The following is a 23,443-nucleotide window of genomic DNA, read 5'->3' on the forward strand; positions in this document are numbered from 1 at the left end:
CTAATAAATCAGACCGTGTCTCTTCAGGGTCTTTCTTGTAAAATGTAAAAAAAAAAAAAAGCTGTCCTCAGCCGAAACGAACAAATATTTATTATTCTTGGCATCAACTATTTTGCCCAAATGTGATATGATTTGTTTTTCATTTGTTCTTGGAAAAGAGCATGTGTTTGTATTCCTCCCCACTCTGTTCTCTTTAGACTGTTTCAGTCAGTTTTTTAATTAATCATGTATATTAGAAAAATAAAAGTTTTATATATATATGTGGTTAATAGAAATTCCTTTTTTTCTGCCCTCCTTTAACCTTATGACCTTTCTGTTAGTCTGTAACCTCCTGGACCTGAGCATTTTATTTGTAGTTTGCCTCTGTTGTGGTCTCACAGTTTCAGACAGGCAACTCCTTCAGTGCCCCAAGGGGCTTCGATTACAGACTGCCAATTGTGTAAGGCTCTGTCATCACCAATTACAACCCAAAGCTTGCCAGTATGGCTGGGAAAGGCTTGCTCAGCCTGTCCCTGTGTGGTGTGTGTCCAGCTGCTACATCCTGTCCCTGTGTGGTGTGTGTCTGTAGCTGCTACATCCTGTCCCTGTGTGGTGTGTGTCTGTAGCTGCTACATCCTGTCCCTGCTCAGTGTGTGTCTGTAGCTGCTACAGCCTGTCCCTGTGTGGTGTGTCTGTAGCTGCTACATCCTGTCCCTGTGTGGTGTGTGTCTGTAGCTGCTACATCCTGCCCTGTGTGGTGTGTGTCTGTAGCTGCTACATCCTGCCCTGTGTGGGTGTGTGTCTGTAGCTGCTACATCCTGGCCCTGTGTGGTGTGTGTCTGTAGCTGCTACATCCTGGCCCTGTGTGGTGTGTGTCTGTAGCTGCTACATCCTGTCCCTGTGTGGTGTGTGTCTGTAGCTGCTACATCCTGTCCCTGTGTGGTGTGTGTCTGTAGCTGCTACATCCTGTCCCTGTGTGGTGTGTGTCTGTAGCTGCTACATCCTGCCCTGTGTGGTGTGTGTCTGTAACTGCTACATCCTGCCCTGTGTGGTGTGTGTCTGTAGCTGCTACATCCTGGCCCTGTGTGGTGTGTGTCTGTAGCTGCTACATCCTGTCCCTGTGTGGTGTGTGTCTGTAGCTGCTACATCCTGTCCCTGTGTGGTGTGTGTCTGTAGCTGCTACATCCTGTCCCTGCTCAGTGTGTGTCTGTAGCTGCTACATCCTGTCCCTGTGTGGTGTGTGTGTGTAGCTGCTACACCCTGTCCCTGTGTGGTGTGTGCGTGTAGCTGCTACATCCTGTCCCTGCTCAGTGTGTGTCTGTCTCTGCTACAGTGACGTGTGGGTCCCTCATCTCTCTGCCCTTGCCAGGTGCTGCAGGCCTGCGTGTTTGGCTCTGATGTCTCCGTGTGTTTTTCTGCACTGCAGTTCTCCTGCAGAACCCCGACGCCCCATGTTCTGGCTCTGTGCTTCCCGTGCCTGGGCACTCTGCCCTCCCTGCCCCGTCCCTGGCTGCCCCGGGGCAGCTGTCCCTGCCTCCTGGCTCTTGTGAGGGACAAGCAGCAGCTAATTCTGCCACACTGTCTCCGCCAGCGCCACCCTGGTGGGGCAGCGGGGGTGGGTGGTGTTGGACAGGGCTTTGTTTGCTGTTGCTGGGAGATGCATCTGAAGCAAATTAGCCCATGGAGAATAGCCCAATCCTCCATATGGATGATGTAGTCCTGCGTGTGCGTTTCTGGAACCCTACACCCTGTCTCACCACCGGAGGTGCAGTCAGAGTGATGGATGAGTTGAATGTACCATTCCATACCCCACAGAAATGGATTGTTCTGGAGATTAAGGAACACAATCGTTTGCTATTTTTGTGTGCATTTTTTCTGTTGACCGCGGTCTGTTCCTTGTTCTGTTCACTGAAACTAAATATATTCTCCTAGCCACTGCCATTCTCAGACAAATGTGTCCTCTCATACAAGCAATTATAGCATAATATAATTTCTTTTACGATAGAGAGCAAAGCCTGGTGCAGTTTGTAGTTAAAGGCAAATTCCTCCACTATGTGTTTGTGTTTGCTCTCGAGCCACGGGCTGTGATGTTCACAGCAGCCGTGGAGTCAACAGGCCAGCCGGCAGGTGGACGGCCGGCAGCCGGTCCCCGGTGCTCCTGTCTGGAGGTCCGTGGGTTGGGGTGCCAACGTAAGCTACCTGCAGCCTGCTGGTCTCCAGCCCCAGTGGGTGTAGAATGGCGCCGCTGGCACTTGGATGGGGTTTATTGTGCTGTACTGCGCGAGGTCAAGGTGACCCGGGCGGTGTACCGTATCACCGTGCCGTCATGTCACGGCCGTCTCTGTAGTCGTGTCCCCTCATTGTGTAATGAAGTTTGCCAATAAACATTTATCTCTCCTCATTTTTGATATTTCAGCAATAAACGTTTTATGGGGTTGTAGATAAAGCTGGACCAGTTAAGTAAGCGATGCCAAATAAGTGAACTCTCAGGAGCTGTAAAACAGCGAAAATGCCTCCTGGTTCAGGGACCTGGAGCTCAGCTCACCAGTAAAATCCGGAGAGCACGTGCAGGCTATGCTACAACTCCTTTCTATTCTTCTTTCAGAGTCAGGCAGAGGCCCACTACAAGGGCAACCGCCATGCCAGGAGGGTCAAGGGCATCGAGACCTCCAAGCCTCGTCCCCAGGAGAGTGACAAGCCTCCTCCCGGGCCCACCACGTCACCATCTCCCCCGGGGAACCTGCTGCCCACCGGAGAGCCTGACCCCGGCAAAGCAGGTGTGAAGCAAACCCAAGGAAAGCCACACACACTCAGCGTAACCCGGAATGTGTAGCGATGCCAACGCTCTCTGGCTCCGTTCAGCCAGAGATATCCTAGTGTACACACTCCTCGACTGGGTTTGTTTATTTTTGACTATTAGTGAACTCACTGTCATCCTAATGGGCCAGTATCCCTTTATGGTCCTAAAGATTCCAGTATGTAAACCACTTAGGACATTATTTGTTTACTTATTGATTCAGAATGTCAAACTGGTTCAGAATCATGGCTATAATAATAAGGAACTGCTGGTTTCCCAGCCGGTGGGATTGGGCCGAGTTGGAGGTCAGACACCAGAGCCCCAACCCAAGAGAATCGGAGGGCTTCACAGGAAATGTCCTTCTGACCTAGACCACGAGATAGCACAGGCTAGGAGGCCAATAGCACAAACACATCCCAGCAAACATCAGGTCGCGGGTTTCCGAAATTCTCGCATGAGGTTCATCGTGCAAAGATCTCCGATGTCGGTCCCCATTTAGAGATGGCTCGTGGCAACGCTATGCGGTTGCTATGTGAGCGCAGCGTGAGTTTGACCTCTCTGCAAGGCAACGCCAGCTGATGTGCTTATGACACTGTAGGTGGTGGGACGGGGTATTAGAGCACCACTTGTCTCCGAATGAAAATAGACAGGTTGAGGGAGGGAGGGAGAGAGAGAGAGAGAGAGAGAGAATATGATGGGATGGTTAGCATGGCAGAAAACAGAGCAAGTGGCGTGTTTTACTGGGAGGGGGGGACCATGGAACAGCGGGGGGGGGGGAACGTCACACGTGATCCTCGTTTAATCAGAAGCGATTATTCCTGGAGGCGGTTGCGATGCACAGCCTAAGAGGGTGCAGCAAGGGTGTGCGCCTCCGTCACTCTGAGCTGCTCCTGCTCCACCCGGCCCCACGTCACCATCCCGGACTCTCTCTCTCTCTCTCTTTTTCTCTCTCTGTACTCCTCTTTCCATTAACTCACCAGCACCAAACCGTTCGGAAAGGGGGGGGCGGCATTTCCAAAGGATTCAGGCAACCGGCCATTGCAGCATCACCTTGCATGTCACCATGGACACAAACTATGAGAGGATTCCAGCAAGACGTTGATCAGATTGCTGCAAGATGACCGTAGTTTCCCGTACAGAGGCGTCTGCACCACATCTCCCAACTACAAAGTGGCAGTTCAGAGTCAGTTGCATGTGGACGGAGAGAGGACACAATGAGCCTCTTAATGACAGCAGGGCGGTGGTTCTGTTCAGACTGAGTCCAGCCGCTGGTGTGTGTGTGCGCAGGAGCAGAGACGCAGGGGGTAGACTTGAACAGAGGGGACAGTATGGACATGTCTCTCACTCTGGGGTTTGCCTGCATACAGAAAGTCATCTGTTCATGTGGGTGAGGACAGATTCCTGGGGGGGGTCAAAACAAAACTAGCTGGCTATCATCTAAATGTGAAAGCAGATATATGTGAACAAGTCCCGTATTCTGTGAACAGCCCTTCTGAGCGTGTGCACACACACACACACACACACACACACACACACACACCACACACGGACAAAGTTCTAGAGTTCTAGTACACTGACTGTTATCTCATATCTCCCAGCAGTCTCTTTGTTTTGGTGCCTTTCTGTAATAACAATATCACAGCAGAACGTCCATGGGCCTCACTGTCCCAAGAGCAAACAGCTGCACTCCCATCTGGCGAGAGTGTGTGTGTGTTGGTGGTGTGTGTGTGTGTGTGTGTGTTGGTATGGGGGTGTGTGTGTGTGTGGTGTGTGTGTGGTGTGTGTGGTGTGTATGTGTGGTGTGTTGTATGGGGGTGTGTGCGTGTGTGTGTGGGGTGGGTGTGGGGGTGTGTGTGTGTTGGTATGGGGGGTGTGTGTGTGTGGGTGTGTGGGTGGGTGTGGTGTGTGTGTGTGGGTGTGGGGTGTGTTGGTATGGGGGTGTGTGTGTGTGGGTGTGTGTGTGGGTGTGGGTGTGTGTGTGTGTGTGTGGGTGTGTGTGTGTTGGTATGGGGGTGTGTGTGTGGGTGTGGGTGTGTGTGTTGTTGGTATGGGGGTGTGTGTGTGGGGTGTGGGTGGGTGTGTGTGGTGTGGGTGTGTGTGTGTGTGGGTGTGGGTGTGTGTGTGTTGGTATGGGGGTGTGTGCGTGTGTGTGCGTGTGTGTGCGTGTGGGGTGTGGGTGTGTGTGTTGGTATGGGGGGGTATGTCTGTGTTGTGTTGCAAGACTTTCTGTCTTACTTCAACTCCATTGGGATTTTTCTCTTAGTGTTACTGTATGTGTGTGTACGCATGAGTTTATAATATGACATACTAAGGTTCAGATGGTGGGTGTGGTCCTTTTACTCAATATGTATGTGTTTTTGCAAGTGTGTGTGCATGTGTGAGTGTGTGTGTCAGTGTGTGTGTGGGTGTGTGTGTGTGTGTGTGTGTTGGTATGGGGGTGTGTGTGCGTGTGTGTGTTGGTACGGGGGGTATGTCTGTGTTATGTTGCAAGACTTTCTGTCTTACTTCAACTCCATTGGGATTTTCTCTTAGTGTTACTGTATGTGTGTGTACGCATGAGTTTATAATATGACATACTAAGGTTCAGATGGTGGGTGTGGTCCTTTTACTCAATATGTATGTGTTTTTGCAAGTGTGGTGTGCGTGTGTGAGTGTGTGTGTCAGTGTGTGTGTGTGTGTGTGTGTGTGTGTGTGTGTGTGTGGTGTGTGTGTGTGTGTGGGTGAGTGTGTGTGTGTGTGTGTGTGTGTGTGTGTGTGTGTGTGTGTGTGTGTGTGTGTGTGTGTGTGTGTGTGTGTGTGTGTGTGTGTGGGGGCAGGTGGTCCATGTTGGAGAGAACAGAGAATTCCCACGCTTACACGAGAACCTCGTCCAGGCAGTGCTACAGCAGAGCTAACACTGTTATTGTTTACTGAAGACGGGCCTTTCACACACGCTAGAGCCTCTTCCGGGAGGGCGAAGATGACACCCCAAACAGCAGAGTCGCCTTTTCACCAGCGCAGGTGTAGCGTTTCCGCCGCTGCTCAGAGACCAGGTCAGATTAGCACACACCAATGGCAACACCAGAGTCCTCCTGGATCAGAACCCAAGACTCTGGGGTGGAGGTCGGACCAGTGGTGGCGCTCTGTGGTGGGTGGTGCAGCGGGTCAGAGGTTGGGGAGCTGGAGGTTCGGCTTGGATCTCCTGAGCCTCTGTTTACTACTTTTCTTTCACTCCTCCTCGTTCTCTGCTTCCCTAATTAAAGGCTCTGCTAAAACCAGCGCGCGGTTTGTCTTAAAAACACCCCACGGCCCGAGACGCTTCCAAGCCGTAGCTCGTGTCGGCCCATCTGGCCTGCAGGAGTCTGTAAGTGTGCACAGGCTGAATGGCGAATCTGAGTTAGTGGTGTAGGGCCCCTCAAAGCCTCTCCAGCTACCTCCGTCACCATCCACCTCTCAAGCTGCATTAGTCTCTTACTGCTTCACAGTCTGTAGTGCTGGGAGTCTTTTGGCCGACAGGTGAGGACCAGGGCCCGCGGAGCGTGGACGCAGACAGAAACTGGGTGAGATGGAGCGTGAGTAAATGCACATCACTGCATTATTCATCAGCCACAGTGCTTGTGTGGGCCTTTGTTTTTCAGAGCTCATTAATTATTAACGAGGGGAGGGGCGGAGCAAACCCTCCCTCTCATCTGACCCTACAACACCTGATCCACCTAGATGGGCTAGCCAGCCCTCTGTTTCACCTGTCTCACATGTGTGATGTGCCCACACACACACACACACACACACACACCACACACACACACACACACACACACACACACACTGTCTGCTGCTGCGAAACCTGAGCAGCACTCTCGCAAGTGGAGAGCTTGCTGCTGAGAAACATGGAGGATATTTCAGGTTCCTGTTTCACTGCCTCATTTGTGTGGTGTGTTGAAGCCTCTGCAGCTCTGCAGGAATCGAACGCCATCCGCACTTTTCGACCTCTGAGCCTGGTTTCACATTTTGCCTTTAGAAACACATAAAATTTAGTGCCGTTTTCCCCTCTGAACCCGCTCTTAAAATATTTATGCTGCAGCTTGCCTGTGTTTAGACAGCAGCCTTTATTTCAATAGCTTATGCAAGGCTTGTCTCTGTTCTGTGTGAAATATGCGTTGTGTGGAAAAGTGACTTGTCAGCCTGTGTGCTGAAGTAGGCGTCAGAGTGCACTCAAAGTGGAAGGGTACGTGGTAGGGGTGAGCAGGCCCATGGAAGGAGACCCTGGAGGTTAAGAGCCGTGATTTGGCTGCACTCTCACTCCCCTCATTCACTTTGATGGGAGTTTGACCTGATCCAGGAACACACCTCGCAACCCGCACCAAGGGTGAGACTTTGAACATGGAGCTCATATGAGAAATGGGATAGCGTGTGTGTGTGTGTGTGTGTGTGTGCGTGCGTGTGTGTGTGTGTGTGTGTGTGTGTGTGTGTGTGTGTGTGTGTGTGTACATGGGGCGTGTATAAGTATGCAACTGTAACCAGCTCTGGGAACATTAGCTTCCTTTTTCCTTTTCAAAACTAAAGTCCTTTTCAAAGCTAAAGTCCTTGAGGACTTTTTAAAAGGCTCATCATGTGTGTGTGGTGGTGTGTGTGTGGTGGTGTGTGTGTGGTGGTGTGTGTGAGTGTCGGGTCTCGGGGGTCGTTTGCTTGGACATCCTCTCCAGTGTCTCTCTTATTTATGCTGTGCTTTGATCCAGCTGATCCATCTTCACGAGCCTCATAAAGCAGCTTCTTCCACGGACTCACAGCTGCTCCGCACACAAAGAAAACGGACCGGGCTGGAAGGGCAGTTGGGGTGGGGGTAAGGGTGGGGGTAAGGGTGGGGGTAAGGGTGGGGGTAAGGGTGGGGGTAAGGGTGGGGGTGTGAAAGGGTGGGGGTAAGGGTGGGGGTAAGGGTGGGGGTGTGAAAGGGTGGGGGTAAGGGTGGGGGTAAGGGGTGGGGGTGTGAAAGGGTGGGGGTAAGGGTGGGGGTGTGAAAGGGTGGGGGTAAGGGTGGGGGGTAAGGGTGGGGGTAAGGGTGGGGGTAAGGGTGGGGGGTGTGAAAGGGTGGGGTAAGGGTGGGGGTAAGGGTGGGGGGTAAGGGTGGGGGTGTGAAAGGGTGGGGGTAAGGGTGGGGGTGTGAAAGGGTGGGGGTAAGGGTGGGGGGTAAGGGTGGGGGTAAGGGTGGGGGTGTGAAAGGGTGGGGGGTAAGGGTGGGGGTAAGGGTGGGGGTAAGGGTGGGGGTGTGAAAGGGTGGGGGTGTGAAAGGGTGGGGGTAAGGGTGGGGGTAAGGGTGGGGGTAAGGGTGGGGGTCGATGGGGAGGGAGACACAGCCTGCATAAAATCTGCTCCATGTGTTGCGTTTGGGGCACCAGAACACAGGCTTGGAGGCTGAAAGTCCAAGATGTCCTGCAGGGTTGTGTATGTGAAAGATAAAACCATCCTAGTGCTTAAGGGGAAACGGAGCAGTTACAGTCAGTGTTTACGCTCCACAGAACGATTCCACGGTGTCCCTTCCTAGACAACAATCTGTGACTGAATTTGTTCCCTCAGTGCCTTTCGTCCCCTGTGGCGGATGGAGATACCGTTCGGTTTTACTTAAGGTGACGGGCTGAACTCTGAAATACTTCTCCACCCAGATTTAGGGGGCCTGTGCTGCACTCCACCCAAACCTTACTGAATGCCAAAAGCATTACTCACAGGGGTAATTGCTTTTTCGAAATAGGCATATGCACTTTCTCCTATTTCTCTTTCTATCTTCTGTGTGTGTGTGGTGTGTGTGTGTGTGTGTGTGTGCGCGCATGTGTGCGTGTGTGTGATTTATTCTTACCTACACACACTCTCATTTTCTTACCTAAAAATAACGGGGTAAAAGAGAAAACACCCCTCTCTGTTCTGCAGTTCTTTCTTCCAGCACAGATACTCTGACATTCAGAGGGTAAAACCACATAATTTCATTCTTTTTGTCCTGTGTATCAGAACACAACCATAAAACAATCTCTTAAGCATTATAGTTTGTGAGCCATAATTTTTTCAAACGAGTGCTGAAAAATCGCACAAATATTACTACGGTGCTGACCTGAAACACTCAGATTCTAATCCACTTGTATAAATTGTTCATGAAACCACTCCATGAAGCACAGGCCCGGTGACCTCTGTGGATGCACCGTTGGACATAATTGCATCATTTGTTTTGCTTCACAGACGAGACTCAGCTCATGTCGCAGCTGAACAGGCTGGCGGCTGCCCAGGGCCCCGTGGCCATGACAACCCCCGCTACACCTGACTCCCCGGGCCCCTCCGCTGGCTCCATCATGCCGAGCCCCGCCCCCCGCCCTGGCTCCGCCCACTGCCACCTCCAACCCAGGCTGTGGCTCTTCGAACCCGGAGCAGTCTGGCCCCGGGGGCCCTGCAGCGGCCGTGGGCCCTGCGTCCGGACCCCCCGAGACGGAGGAGGACAAGGCCAAGAAGCTGCTGTATTGCTCCCTGTGCAAAGTGGCTGTCAACTCCCTGTCCCAGCTAGAGGCGCACAACAAAGGTGAGATTGGCCACGCCCACCCTGGACATAACCAATCACAACCCCCCCCCCCCACCCACCTTGTGCACCTTTATGCAGTTGTTTAAATGCAGTGCCTGTCTGTATTCATTCAAATGCCATGGCTGGACTGTCTGATTTTTATGATTTCAAAAATCATAACATCATTATTTTTTTGCTGGTACAAAATTCACAAAAACAACACAGCAGTTTGATTACCAAAGACTTTTGTGATGTGGTTGGCCAAAAATGATGAGGCAGACGGGAGGGGTCCAGTAAGGTAATGTTTCTGCTGCATTAATAGTTTACCACAGGGGCTCCCAGGGCCCGTATCCCTGCACGAAGCAGCCCTGCTAAGAGCATAATTATTTAAAGAATCGGGCTGCTAAAAAATGCATGATTGAGCGTGTGCTTTGAGCTACAGAAATGTGCTGGGCTTCGCTCAGAGCATGGCACGCGTCTGAGCTGCAGAGGTGGGCCGGCAGTTACTGACGCTGCAAAGAGTCCGTTCCGCTCTCCGAGAGTCAGACGACCGCCACGTCTCCATGCACGAACGTTCATTCACTTATCAGTGATTTACACGTCACTAGACTGCATTACGGTGCCCCAGAGACACCACAGATCCACATTTGTCTTAGCGCAGAGCAGCCACAGTTTATTGCTGTAGCCTGTTTCATTTCTTTTTCTTTGTAGCGCTGTCCTGTGATCACCACCAGCATGGTGTAGTATCTTTAGGCATGTAGACATGGCCAAGATTCTGATGCCGTTCAAACCCAGCATCAGAATGGGGAAGAAAGGTGATTTAAGTGACTTTGAATGTGGTATGGTTGTTGGTGCCAGACGGGCCAGTCTGAGTATTTCAGAAACTGCTGAGCGACTGGGATTTTCACGCACAACCATCTCTAGGGTTTACAGAGAAAGGGCCAGAAAAGAGAAAATATTTAGTGAGTGGCAGTTCTGTGGGCGCAAATGCCTTGTTGATGCCAGAGGACAGAGGAGAATGTCCAGACTGGTGTGTGGACAGTAGAAGAACACATCAGATGCCACTCTGAAACAGGAAACTGAGGCTACAATTCACACAGGCTCACCAGAACTGGACAATAGACGATTGGAAAAACGTTGCCTGGTCTGAGGAGTTTCGATTTCTGCTGCGACATTTGCATGGTAGGGTCAGAATTTGGCGTCAACAACTTGAAAGCATGGATCCATCCTGCCTTGTATCAACGGTTCAGGCTAGTGGTGGTGGTGCAATGGTGTGGGGGATATTTTCCTGGCATACTTTGGGCCCATGAGTACCAATTGAGCATGGTGTCAGTGCCACAGTCTACCTGAGTATTGTTGCTGACCATGTCCATCCCTTTATGACCACAGTGTAACCATCTTCTGATGGCTATTTCCAGCAGGATAATGCGTCATGTAAATGGTGCCATAACTGGTTTCTTGGTTTTAACCGTAAAAACTTTTGGTTTGGTTTGGTTTTAACCCCCCCCCCCCCCAAATTACGTCCGTGAACAAAACAATGAGTTCACTGTACTCGAATGGCCTCCACAGTCACCAGATCTCAGTCCAATAGATCACCTTTGGGATGTGGTGGAACGGGAGATTCACATCATGGATGTGCAGCCGACAAATCTGCAGCAACTGTGTGATGTTATCATGTCAATATGGACCAGACTCTCTGAGGAATTTGTCCAGTACCTTGTTGAATCTATACCACGAAGAATTAAGGCAGTTTTGAAGGCAAAAGGGGTCCAACCCATTACTAGCAATGTGTGTATATGTGTGTTGTATAATATATATATAGGGGAGAGAGGGAGGGAGGGAGGGAGGGAGGGAGAGAGAGAGAGAGAGAGGGAGGGAGGGAGGGAGGGAGAGAGAGCGAGAGAGAGAGAGAGAATGTGACTTCATTTCTATTATTAAACACAACTCATTAAATGAGTTTGCAGTGCTACTTCATTAAGCATCTGGCTGTTTGGATATGTTGATTAGAGTGGATAACATTCCATACTTGTTCACGTCAATATCCTGCCACTTTTTTATAATTTCCAGATGATATTATGATGTCCTGAACTAAGATTTAGTGCTCATGTTTGACCCCTTTGCTGACACACTACTGGTTTCGTGTTACTTGGAAACAAGTGTGAGCTCAAGTTCACACTTCGATGTTTACACATCTGCCGTGTACACTTGTGGAGAGATTTTCAAACAGACAGAGCTGACTGGGGGGGGGGGGGGGGGGGTAGACTGCCAGAGCCCCAGCAGACCAGTTCCAGACGGGGCTTCTTCACACTGGGCTCTGAATGGTATCGTGCACCCAGCGTAGAAGCACGTGTCGTGCAGGAAGTGCCTGGAGGAGGCGGGGCCCTGAGGGGGCGGGGCCCTGAGGCTGTGCTCGTGAGGGTGTTTCTGGTCACTTCCTCTGCCTGCGGGCCCAACCCGTCTCTCTGTTTGTTTATGTGCAAATTGTATTTACCGCCCATCCCCAGACAGGGAGGTGAGGGACTCGTACTGGCTGTTCAAACTGGAAGCAAGATGGAGACGAACATTCTGAGAGTGCATTTTTGGCACATGCAGGCATCACGCACGCTGGTCCCTCTCCACACCCCACAACACTTACCCTCCCTGTAACCCTCACACACACACACACAATGCTCTGAGACCTGGGGGCTCAAGGCAAACTTTGGGTCAGAGAGGAGTAGAAAGAGAGGATGGCTGTTCTCAATTTGGAGAAAGACCCAGTTGAAATTACGGGAATTCTTTTTTTTAAGTTAGGAAGAAAAATGTGAAATTAGCTGTGAGGAAACGGTGCCGGACCACACTGTTGGCTGAATCTATTCTTTAGATGTTTCACAAAGGATACTGACGGCCTTCTGTTTTCAAGCATGTGGCCATAGTGAGTTCTCTGAAGGGCTTAGCAATGTTCATGTCTTCACAGGCCAGAGACATGACACTCAAACATTTAAAGAGAAACATGTGTTATGTTTTATTAAGCACAGCAATGGAAATTGATGAAGTCGGTGTCAGGCACAACACAGTGTGTGTGTTTGTGTGTGTGTGTGTGGGTGTGTACTCTCAAGAATGTTCCAGAATGCAGTTTTGAAACAGCGGTGCAATGCCATGGTCTACATACTGTTTAAACATAAACAATACCTAACCTGTTGCCAAACAAATGATCTGTGCACATCTTTATTAGATTTTCTAAAGAAAACTTTGATTTATGAACTTCTAAGAATTACTGTAATTCTGAGAATTCAATTGCATTTCTGACAGACATGATTCGCAAGCAATTAGAACACCTTTATCAAAATGATAAGTAAATTTTCTGAAATCTTATAATCTTATGGAATCATTTCATAATCATAATCTTATGGAATCATATGAATTCAAATCATAAAATAAACTTTCTGCCATCCATCTGTCTATAGACATTTCAAACAGGCAAGTGGCACACGGTCTGTGAACCTCGTCCCTTGTGTGCTGTGATGATCGCTAACTGGGCCCTCTAGTGTCAGAGGCGGGCCATTACAAGTCACACATGTCTTAAGTTAAGGCCAAAACTTGTAAAAGTTCGCATTCCAAAATTAGTAGCTGTCATCTCCTCGAGGTCAGAAATACAGTTTAAAGGCTGCCGAGACCCTTACAGACGGAACAGATGGTGTTAGTCTGATTCGTTTTGACTTCAGTGATGCTAGGTTAACCCTTGGTGTTATTCTTCTAACATTTCTTCTGTGGGTGAACTGACGTAATCGATGCCGTCACCTGACTTGTGTGTCTCCGTGTCTGCCAGGCACCAAACACAAAACCATTCTGGAGGCGCGGAGTGGGCTGGGCCCTATAAAGGCGTATCCGCGCTTGTGTCCCAAACCCAGCGGGGAGCAGGGATGCGGGGCTTCAGACCCCAACACTCAGGAACGCACCTTCCACTGTGAGATCTGCAACGTGCGGGTCAACTCGGAACTGCAGCTCAAACAGGTGAGGGTGAGGGGGCGGGGCCACTCGCCATGGCGACGTGCGGGGAAGCCAAGTCCATTCGTTTGCTGCCTGATCGTTGCCCGTGAGGAACTGCAGTGGCCCAGCTGTCACTGTGGCCCTTTTTTTTTTTTGTTGTAGTTTGCACACACAGTGATGAATGACTAGACTGGGAATCTCTGTCTGAACAATCATTCTTTTAACAATCACTTTGCTGACCGTGTGTGTGTGTGTGTGTGTGTGTGTGTGCACAGCACATATCAAGTCGAAGGCACAGGGATGGTGTGGCAGGGAAGCCCAACCCCCTCCTGAGCCGACACAAAAAGCACAGAGGAGCAGACCTGGCGGTAAGTTCCCACCTGCCCCACCTGCCCCACTGCTCCCAGAGAGGCTCTCACCACCTCAGTACAGCAGACAGCTTTAACATTAGCATTCTGACACTGATTGACCTTAACTGTCTTGGCCCTGAGTACAAATGAAGCTTTTACCTTTATTAACTAATATGGGGACAAACCGCAAATGTCTGTTGTCAGCATCAAATGAATGTATGTGTGATGAAACAAAGGGTGACTATAAAGTAGGGTCTGAGTTTTCAGCTCTCTTGTTGTGTTTATCGAAGCGCAGAATTAACATTTACACACAGAATTAATTGCCTGTTTTAATTCTTTGACTGTCAGTTGAATTTATTGACGGGCCTCGATTTATTTTTTTTTAACGAAGTGTAGCCGTGGGACGAGCGTATTGATGAGTCTCCGGTAGTTAGGTTTATTGATGAGGCTCGTTAAGCTCGTGTTCAGCTCACTCCATGTGTCTTTCAGGATCTCACCAAAGCCCTGGGTGCCGGCCTCTTGCCCAGTCCTCTGGCCGTTGCCGCAGCGATGGCAGCAGCGGCATCCTCCAATCCGCTGGCTCTGCGCGCCGCTGCTCCCGCCCCCCACCCGCATCATCATCTCCTGCAGGGCCCGCCCCTCAGCCATGCCATCCTGAGGCCGGCCCCTGGGCCCATCCGCACCTCCCACGGACCAATCCTCTTCTCCCCCTACTGACACACACACACCCCCCCCCCCCTTCAACCGCCAGTCCAGAGCGGCACCTCCAGAATCACACTGTGAAGAAATCCAGAGAAAACTAAATCACATAGTAAAACCACAGCAATGACTACAGTTAACTCACCCACCAACTACTCCATCCTAAAACACGCTAGAGCAAGAGGACAATAATTAACAAAGAATGGACAAGAAGACCTGACAGGATTTCCATCCCTCTCTCCCTTACTCCGCCCCTCCTCCTTCATTGGGAGGGACTGACTGAGTGATTGGTGGATGAATAAGCGAATGGCGAGGTGGAGAGATATAGTATATAATACTTCATTCATACTTCTACCCCTCCCTTCTCTTCACACAAACACTGTGAGACAGAAGCGGTCACGTGGGAACCGGCTGTCCTGCTGGCGAGTTATGTAACTATACACGGATGCTAGCATACACAAACGCATACAAACACGCACACACAAAGACTACTGCTAATTGTTTCCACACGGACTGTGCCACAGTGCGTGTCCGTTTCCTTCTTATGGTTCTGGTTCAGTGTGTTCTCTGCCCTGCACACCTCAAAAAAATAATCAAATAAACAAAACAACAATACCGACGATGACGACAGAGGGCCCGGTCCGTCGGTCGGAGATCTGCTATGAAACGTCTTGGCTCCGATCAAGTCGTGCCCCGTGGACCCCGGCTGGACGAGACTCGGCCGTGTGCGGTGTTGTGGAGTGGTATCGACGCCCCGGAAGGAGCAGGGATTGCGTGTGGCGGTGTGCTGCGACATGACACAGGGCGAGACACAGACCCGAGGGGTGGTTCTGGGGGACCTGGGCTGACCTCTGAGCAACATCGCCTCAGAGCACTGAGCCTCTTAGAAACGGTTCTGTGATTCTGATTCAAAACGGACTTCAGCGTCAAAATGTTTCCTGAGGGGAACCATCGGTCCCAGTGAAATCAGACTCCCAAGAGGCAGACGGGCCATACGCCGGAGAGACCCCTGTCTCCGTTCCTCATCTCTCTGTGTGTGCTGTGGGCTAAAAGCTCTCTTAGCTCCCAAAGGCAGACCAGTAAGCATCTATTTATTCTGTCTTGTAGTGTAGTGTAGTCCAGCACTTCCGAGCTGGCTGATATCGGTAGTAACATGTAAGTGAAATATGTTAACCAGAAGACAGCGCAGCTGCAAGACAACTCACAGTGGTGACTACAGACGGGTTGAACTGGGTGGTGGTGTCCCCAGACAGAGATGGACAACATAAGCACATGTTTGGACTCTCGCACACTTCCTATGTCTTTCTCCCTCTCTCTCCCGCCCTCCCTCTCTCTCTCAGCCTCTCTCTCTCTCTTTCTCTTCCATATATGCATTATGCAATCTCAACAAAAAGGCCAACATCATAAGGCCAGCTCATCCTCTGCCACCTTCTCCTGTGTCTCCCTGGCTGACACCCCTCGCCAGTCCAGCCGTCCGTGTGATGAGCTCATGGAACACTCCACAAGGAGGAGAGAGACAGGAAGACAGAGAAAGCAAGAGGGACACAGAGAAAGGGGGACAGAAGGAGATGGAGAGAGAGAGAGAGAGAGAGAGAGAGAGAGGGAGAGAAGAATAAAACCAGAGTAAGAGCTGTACAGGAAGTGCTTGGACGAGACACCAGAGAGCTACAGCGATGTCCCAAGAGGATGAAACTGTACAATCTTCTGTTCACTGGTCTGAACTTCCAGTCTTGAATCTAAAGCCATGCAATGCATATAATTAGAATTCTTTTACTACAATTGATTTAATGTTATTGTTTTATTTTTGTTTTTATTTTTTTGGTTCATTTTCATAGAACACTGTTTTGCTGACTACATAGTGATGTGAAGATTCTGAGGAAAACAAAATACAAAAAAAAAACATTTTTTCTATGTAGGTATGAAACCTGCATGGGGGAGGGAGCTGGGTAAGACAGGGGGCGTGGCCTTCTGGTAGTGTACCTGGGTAGTGTACCTGGGTAGTGTACCTGGGTAAAAAGAAGTACTGATGTAGAGGGCGTGACGGACTGAACCGTGGGTGCCCCACCCCGGACGCATCTCTCACGGAGTGCAGCTGGAGATGGACGTCACCCCCCCACCAACTAGCGATGCCCTCCGATGTCTTTCTGTCGTCTGGATACTGCAATGCAATAAGCAACTGAATTAAGTGACTCGTTCTAGGTGAGCGTAAACCAAATGCACGGGGTTGTGTGAGGACGTGCGGGCCTGCCTGTGGGCCCCTGGGTGCGGCCACGGGGGACGCCTGCCTTTCCGGTGCGGCAGAAGGGCCCGTGAGCGCCACCCACTGGCCCTTCATATAAAGGGCCTTGCAATTTTCTGACTATCTGACTATGACACAGGATACAGCAAATCTGAGTGAAAACAATATCTAGTTAGCCATACCCTTTGAATATGTAGCTTAGTTTCAAAGTTTGTTGCTTTTTCCCCCTTAGATGTGTGCACAGCAGGTTTAGAACAGCGTCATAATAATGCCATTACCTACTGCTAACTGGGGTTAGCGTCCACCATTGTGCTTTTCATTGAATTGACCTCTATCAGGAGATGTCATTTATTTTCTCATTATTAGGGAGGCACTAGCAAGGGTGCTATAGTTTTTTGTCAGTGTGTCTTCTAGTGTCGTGTGTGTGTGTGTGTGTGTGTGTGTGTGTGTGTGTGTGTGTGTGTGTGTGTGTGTGTGTTGTGTGTGTGACGTGAACATGGGCGTGAGACTTGTTTCAGTGACCTGCGGGGTCCACAGTGGGTCCTGGTGTGCTCCAAGATCTAAGCGAAGCTGCCTCTAAACGAAGATCTTAAATTCTCCTTCCACATCCGCCGTTTCCTCAAACGTTGCAGTTTAGAGTAAAACAGCCGAAGCCGAATCCGGATATGTGGTTATGGGAGTTTTTTAGTACGCAACGCTGCTGTGAGGTCTCTCACTGTAGGGACACAGTTGTGAGGTCTCCCACAGTAGGGACACAGCTGTGAGGTCTCCCACAGTAGGGACACAGCCGTGAGGTCTCCCACAGTAGGGACACAGCCGTGAGGTCTCCCACAGTAGGGACACAGCCGTGAGGTCTCCCACAGTAGGGACACAGCCGTGAGGTCTCCCACAGTAGGGACACAGCGATGTGCCACTGGACCGCTGCCGGCACACTCCACACGCACGACACAGACACAGCTGGCCTCATCAGTAGACTCTGTAAAGAACAACGTCCATCCCGTAGTCACCCCCAAAAGAGACGCGTTGTCCCTGTACATAAATGTCTAGACCTCTTTGCTAGAATCATCCAACCTTTCAGGGCAGGTGTAACGTTAGTGATAAAGTGTGTCTTAGCCGTAGCCTTATTCCGCCCTTAGCCTCTCCGGGAGCAGAAAAGGAGAAAAACGGAGAAGCTTTGGTCAAACCTCGTCTTGCCAATAAAGTTATTTTTGAATTTAACTGTCAGATGGGCAAAGAGTATGTGTGGCGAAACGTAGCAATATTCAACTCATACCGGCTACTCTTGTTTATCGCAATAAGGAGATCAAACAATAAATGCATACGTGAGTAAAATATTATAAATGTAATTTAAATGAAACTCAGAACTTTATGGGAATATTATTGGTAACAAGAGAAACTTGGAATTACAACAGGAAAGAATTAATGTCTATAAATCAATAAATAAAGACTATCAAACCTCATAATTGTGTTTTATTATTTTATTTGACCCCCTTTAGTTAGTGAAAGGTCATTCATATAATGACTATAATGTACATTTACACTCTAATATTAATGAAATCACATTACCAATGGGCGATTTTTGTTAATATGAACCGTGTGAGCTTTACCAGTAGAGGGCGCTGTTGTATAAGACACGCAAATAAAACAACGCAAAGGGTTGCAGACGCAATTTAATGAAACTCAAGACTTAAAGGTCCAGATCTTTTCAAAGAAATTAAAGGGTTTATTTTATTTTACGAGACATATAATGAATGCTAAAAGGAAATGCTGAAAGGACGTTTATTATACGTCAAGCAAATATTTTGATTAGCCTACGTTATGAGCATAGGGGAGAGTGGGGTGATTTGTGCCAGGGGGGAAGTTGTGCCACCCCCTGTTTCTAGGGAACCAGAGAAGAAATTGGTTATGTGACCATTAATTTTTGAAAAAACATTCATTTTACTCATCCTGCAAAGAAGAGAGCCTCATTGCATAAGAGGAAAGCACTTTTAAGTTCAAAAAACTGTTTTTTGCCTTTCAAAGTAAAATTCCTATGATCAAGGATTTTTGATTGTTGTGTCCAAACAGTTATAGAGAAGTATGAAAACATTTTACACATGTTTTAGTACTTTGGTAAGCTACACTATGAGTCTATGCAGCTAGCATGATGTTAGCCCAAAACTACTGGATGATGCATTTTTTCCCAAATGGTGGGGTTGGGGTGATTTGTGCCATAGGGCCTGGGGTAAGTTGTGCCAGTGGCACAACTCACACCCACTTATGAATATTTTAAACATATTGTTTTTTTTGTAGTTGTACATTGTATTCTTATATTTAATCACTTAAACTATGTGACATTCTTAATTTTAGACCCAAAATAGAAATAGACCATCATGCCACGGAGTTATAAGAGGAAGACATGCAGGGCTTCCACTCCTCTAGAGGACATGGACAGAGTAGTGAAGAGGTGGAGAAGGGAAGTCTATTGGTCAGGTGGCGAGGGAGATGAGCATATGCAGGATGTCATTAAAGTAAAACATGGAGAAGAAAAAGATAGATGGAAAAGAAATAGGACATAAAAGAACTGGACTTATTTAAAGCGTATAGCTTCAACTTATGCAAATGTAAATGTAAACTGCAATGGATCAATAAGGGAAAAATTAAGATATATGCTAATTATGCTAAAAAAACGTAATATTTGCTACTGTTTTTGTTTCATTTTGAACTGAACTTTGTTCTGAAGTGTTAGGCCTTGTTTAAGAAAATTTATCTTTTGTGTGCTCATGTGGCACAATAGGCTTGTAGAAAATTAGCCTTTGATGTTGTAAAGTAACTTTAAATAAACCTTAAATTAGTAATTTTGTATTGAATTTGTCTAGCTTTTATATAGCATTCCAGTTCTTGAGATCAAAATATATTATTTTACTTCAGTAATCAATGGCACAATTTACCCCAATGTATTCTCTCCAATGGCACAACTTACCCCGCACTGGGGGTAAGTTGTGCCACGAGACCACTTTTTTTCAAAAAGCTGTATTTCGTAAATACTATATTTCACATCCAAAGTGACTGATTCCAGGGATGCCCCACATCCTGAAATATATGTACATATTTTAGTTGGAAGCATTACTGTCATAGTCTCACTTTAAAGTCACTTTAAGTAAAAACTGGCACAACTCACCCCACTCTCCCCTAATTCTTCTTTTCATGTGGCCATTGTAAACCTACCAATCCTCTGACCCGATCAGATCAAGCATTATGTCAACTTAACAGAAAATGTAACCAAGACAAGCAGGTTTACTATTTAAACAGATTACATTTTTTAAAATATGTTTCAAACGCATAATTCAAGATAATGTGCTTATAAAAATTATACTTTGTCATTGACAACCAATGCTTGATTAAAAACTTTCACAAGAGCTGTTAGAATCCAGTCAGGCTTCCCTGAAGTTTGGATGAATTTTCACTCCCTTGGCAAATAGGCTTCTGATAACTTGAAGGAAGTAAAGCGATTTATTCATAGGACAGGGAACACGTAACTAAACACATCAGCCTCTCCCACACGTAACTAAACACATCAGCCTCTCCCACACGTAACTAAACACATCAGCCTCTCCCACACGTAACTAAACACTAACTAAACACATCAGCCTCTCCCACCCGCTTAAGAGTTCATTTCTTATCTGCTGTCATTTGGTGGTCATTCAATACACACCTTAGATCACATAGCTAATAAATTCTGTATATTAAACAAGGTGTGTCTAACCAAAGAATTCTCTCTAAACTTTGGGATATGTTCCTAAAACCAATTAGTAACTGACTTTTTGAGAATTCAAGGAATAGCACTAAATTAATTTGACATAACACTGGGGCGTTAGTGTAAGCACCACTAGAGGGCGTTGTGCAAGTCTGATATTCATGTAGATAATCAGCATTAAAAACAATTCTCTGCCAGGACAAAAACACTGTTAGTTGAAAGGAGATCAACACAGATTGTTTAAAATGCTAAGAATACCACACCTGCCTTCACTAATAATATTAATAGTAAAGAGCAATCATGACCCCCACATTAGAGGCACAGGAAGACAACTATCACAATATGTACATTTTGTGAGAGTTGATCCCAGTGTATTGTACTATTGAAGAGACCTAGAGGGAGCCCTAACCCTTCTGGAACACGCCAGGAAGCAGGCAGAGACCTGACAACATCCTGTGGGGGTAGAAGCCCACAGTTGAAACTGAAGTATTATTAGAACTATAGTGCTCTCTTTCTCAGACTTTTGAGAGAGACAGAGAGGGGGGGGGGGCAGAGAGAGAGAGAGGGAGAGAGAGGGAAAGAGAGGGGATAGAGGAAGTCCCTTATAGCTAGGAGGACGTGGTGTAGGGGTAGAGGCCAGAAAAAAAGAAAGTGTGAGTGATGCTTCATATCTGCTGAAGAGGAAAGTGTCTGGGACAGAGAGGTTCGGACTCTGGCCTCATAAAATAGAAAACTCCATTAGCCACCAAATGCACGGGCGCTTTCATCAGACATTGTGAGGCAGATGTGTGTCAAACAGCTCTGAGTGAACCGTAGAACTCAGTGGGTCATGTTACCTACAGACAGGCACAACAACCTTACTGCTTGTGAAGTACATACGTATTGCCAAAGAGAGTACGTTGTTCCGTCATTTGCATGAGGAACAAACTTGGCATCTGAAGTGTAATTATATCATAATAATTCATTTAGCCTATGATTAAAAAATAATTGCCATCCATTGAAATCATTGGAAGTGGGATAAGTGTGAAGTTATCGATACATGATTATGTCACTGTGACTCATGTTGTCTTTGTTTTGTTTTATTCATATGTGAGTTACTCACAGTTGCCGTGTGTCACTAGGCATGCAGTCACATTCGCCGGGTTTAGGTGGTACTGAGAACACGCGTGCTGGTTGCGTCATTCACCCCACGATCTGTCTCTTTGACCCATGCGTCTCTTAGGGCTTCATCACAGCCGTACTCTTTTGTCCAATGCTGGTATATCTGTCTGTTTTACACTGTATTGTGCTGTGTGTTTCCTGGTACACACACACGCTTAGCTTCTGGTCTAGTTTTAATCAGCAATGCAAGACCTGAACTTGTTTGGCATCATGATGGTAGTTTGAAGCCAGACTTCAAAGCACAATGAACCGTCCTGATCATTCAAGAGGATGTAATTTTCAAATAATAGACACAGAAATGTGTTTCAGGATCACGTGTCTCTAAGAGCATCTAAGCAAATGAATGTGGCAGACTCCAACGTGTGTTCTGCCTCAAGTGGCTGGTCTGTTTGGACTTTAAATAAAAAAACACAATGCAGCCTCTCAGGTAAACAGGTCCAGAACATCACATCCTTTGCACAGGTCTGTGTCTGTTTTGTCTCACAATAAAATGTAAAATACGAATACATGTGCGTTAGGCAACACTCCATTATAGACGCACACACACACACACACACACACACACACACACACACACACACACACACACACACACACACACACACACACACACACCATGCTTTTCTTTCTCCAAGTGTAGCTGCACTGTATATTTAGTCAGCCTCCTCCTCCTGTGTGTGTGTGTGTGTGTGTGTGTGTGTGTGTGTGTGTGTGTTATGTGTATGTGTTTGCATGTCCATGTGTCTCTAAAAGGAGAATAAATGAGAGATAGTCGTATTCAATGTCACCAGGTCCCTCTGGCTAAACAGTATGAGCTGACAGGTTTGACTTTGGACTCTTCACACTGATAATTACGGTGGTCTCTACACACACACACACACACACACACACACCTTTGTAGGGTGTCAGCTCCTCATGCCCTTTTCTGCCCCGTAAGTCTGCCTCTAACGGACCGACACGCAGGCAAGCCTCATCCGACAGTACAGCGAGACTTTTGCACCTACAAGGACGTAGGTACTGGCTATAGAACCACTGGGTCTGGCCGGCATGAATAGATGCATTTATGTATGTACATGTGGATAGATGGAGGAACGGATGAATGAAGGAGTGAGGGATAGATGATTTTGCTTTTGTAACCGCAAGGTCAGATAACAGAACTGAGCAGCAGTCTGCACAGTGCATCCGTGTCAAGGTTGCCTTTACCAAAGGCTAATGAAAACGCCGGAGCGTTTGAGTCTCTCAAATGAGAAATCAGTACGTTTTAATAAAGGGGACGTGAATGGACATTCGCCAATACAAAACTGTCCAAACACAGGGCTGTGTTACTCCTGTTTGTAGTAACTGTAGGTTTTATGACCTGTTTTCATGACAAATATGCCGTTTGCTCGTATGACTGTAAGCATGTTAATCTGGCGCCTCATTATAAACAATGTTCATGTTAAATTATGTCATCTGTTTTCTGAACAAAGGTTGAAAATTCTGAAACAACTTCCATTTCTTCAGTTATTCTCTCTATCTCCCTGTCCTTGATCTGGCCTATACATTAATATGGGAAAGTAGCTTTGGTGGCTATTATATCCAAATAGCTTACAACAGCCATTATTAAAGAACAAACAGAATATATCAGTGTAATGAAAGGGGGCAGGGAATTAGTGCTGACTATGTTTATTACAGCTAATCCACAAGGTATCATTATAAGATTCATTACCAAAACACAAGGGCAAGCAAAGGGTCAAATCCAGAAGAGGCAGACTCAGAAACGGAGACAGGATAAAACTCAAAATGCACAGTGCAATTGGCAAGACATCACAAGGTGTGCAGGTGGAGCTGCAGGTGTGGGTGGATGGTGCCGGGGTGGAGCTCAAAGAGCAGATAATCAGATCATGCGTAGCAGTTTAGGGGTGGGGAACGTCAACTGAACAGGGTCATTACGCCTGCAGCGTTTCAGTCCGAAGAGGATGGCAAGCGTCCGTCTTCAGTCACCCGGGGTGTGATCCCGTGT

The 23,443-nt window shown here is 47.8% G+C and overlaps 1 protein-coding gene across 1 annotated transcript in view; it reads left to right on the forward strand.

Annotated features, from left to right (window-relative positions):
• The window catches only part of znf385a (zinc finger protein 385A), a 37,260-nt gene extending 21,022 nt beyond the window's left edge, over positions 1 to 16,238 (forward strand). The window contains 6 exon segments of the mRNA XM_077020781.1: positions 2,585 to 2,756; positions 8,978 to 9,102; positions 9,104 to 9,311; positions 13,096 to 13,280; positions 13,532 to 13,624; positions 14,096 to 16,238. Of these exon segments, the coding sequence (XP_076876896.1) occupies positions 2,585 to 2,756; positions 8,978 to 9,102; positions 9,104 to 9,311; positions 13,096 to 13,280; positions 13,532 to 13,624; positions 14,096 to 14,323 (1,011 nt within the window). The 3' untranslated portion in view covers positions 14,324 to 16,238.
• The last annotated feature ends 7,205 nt before the right edge of the window (positions 16,239 to 23,443 follow it).

The sequence above is a fragment of the Brachyhypopomus gauderio genome, chromosome 10 (genome assembly GCF_052324685.1).
Source record: "Brachyhypopomus gauderio isolate BG-103 chromosome 10, BGAUD_0.2, whole genome shotgun sequence".
Taxonomy (NCBI): Eukaryota; Metazoa; Chordata; class Actinopteri; order Gymnotiformes; family Hypopomidae; genus Brachyhypopomus; species Brachyhypopomus gauderio.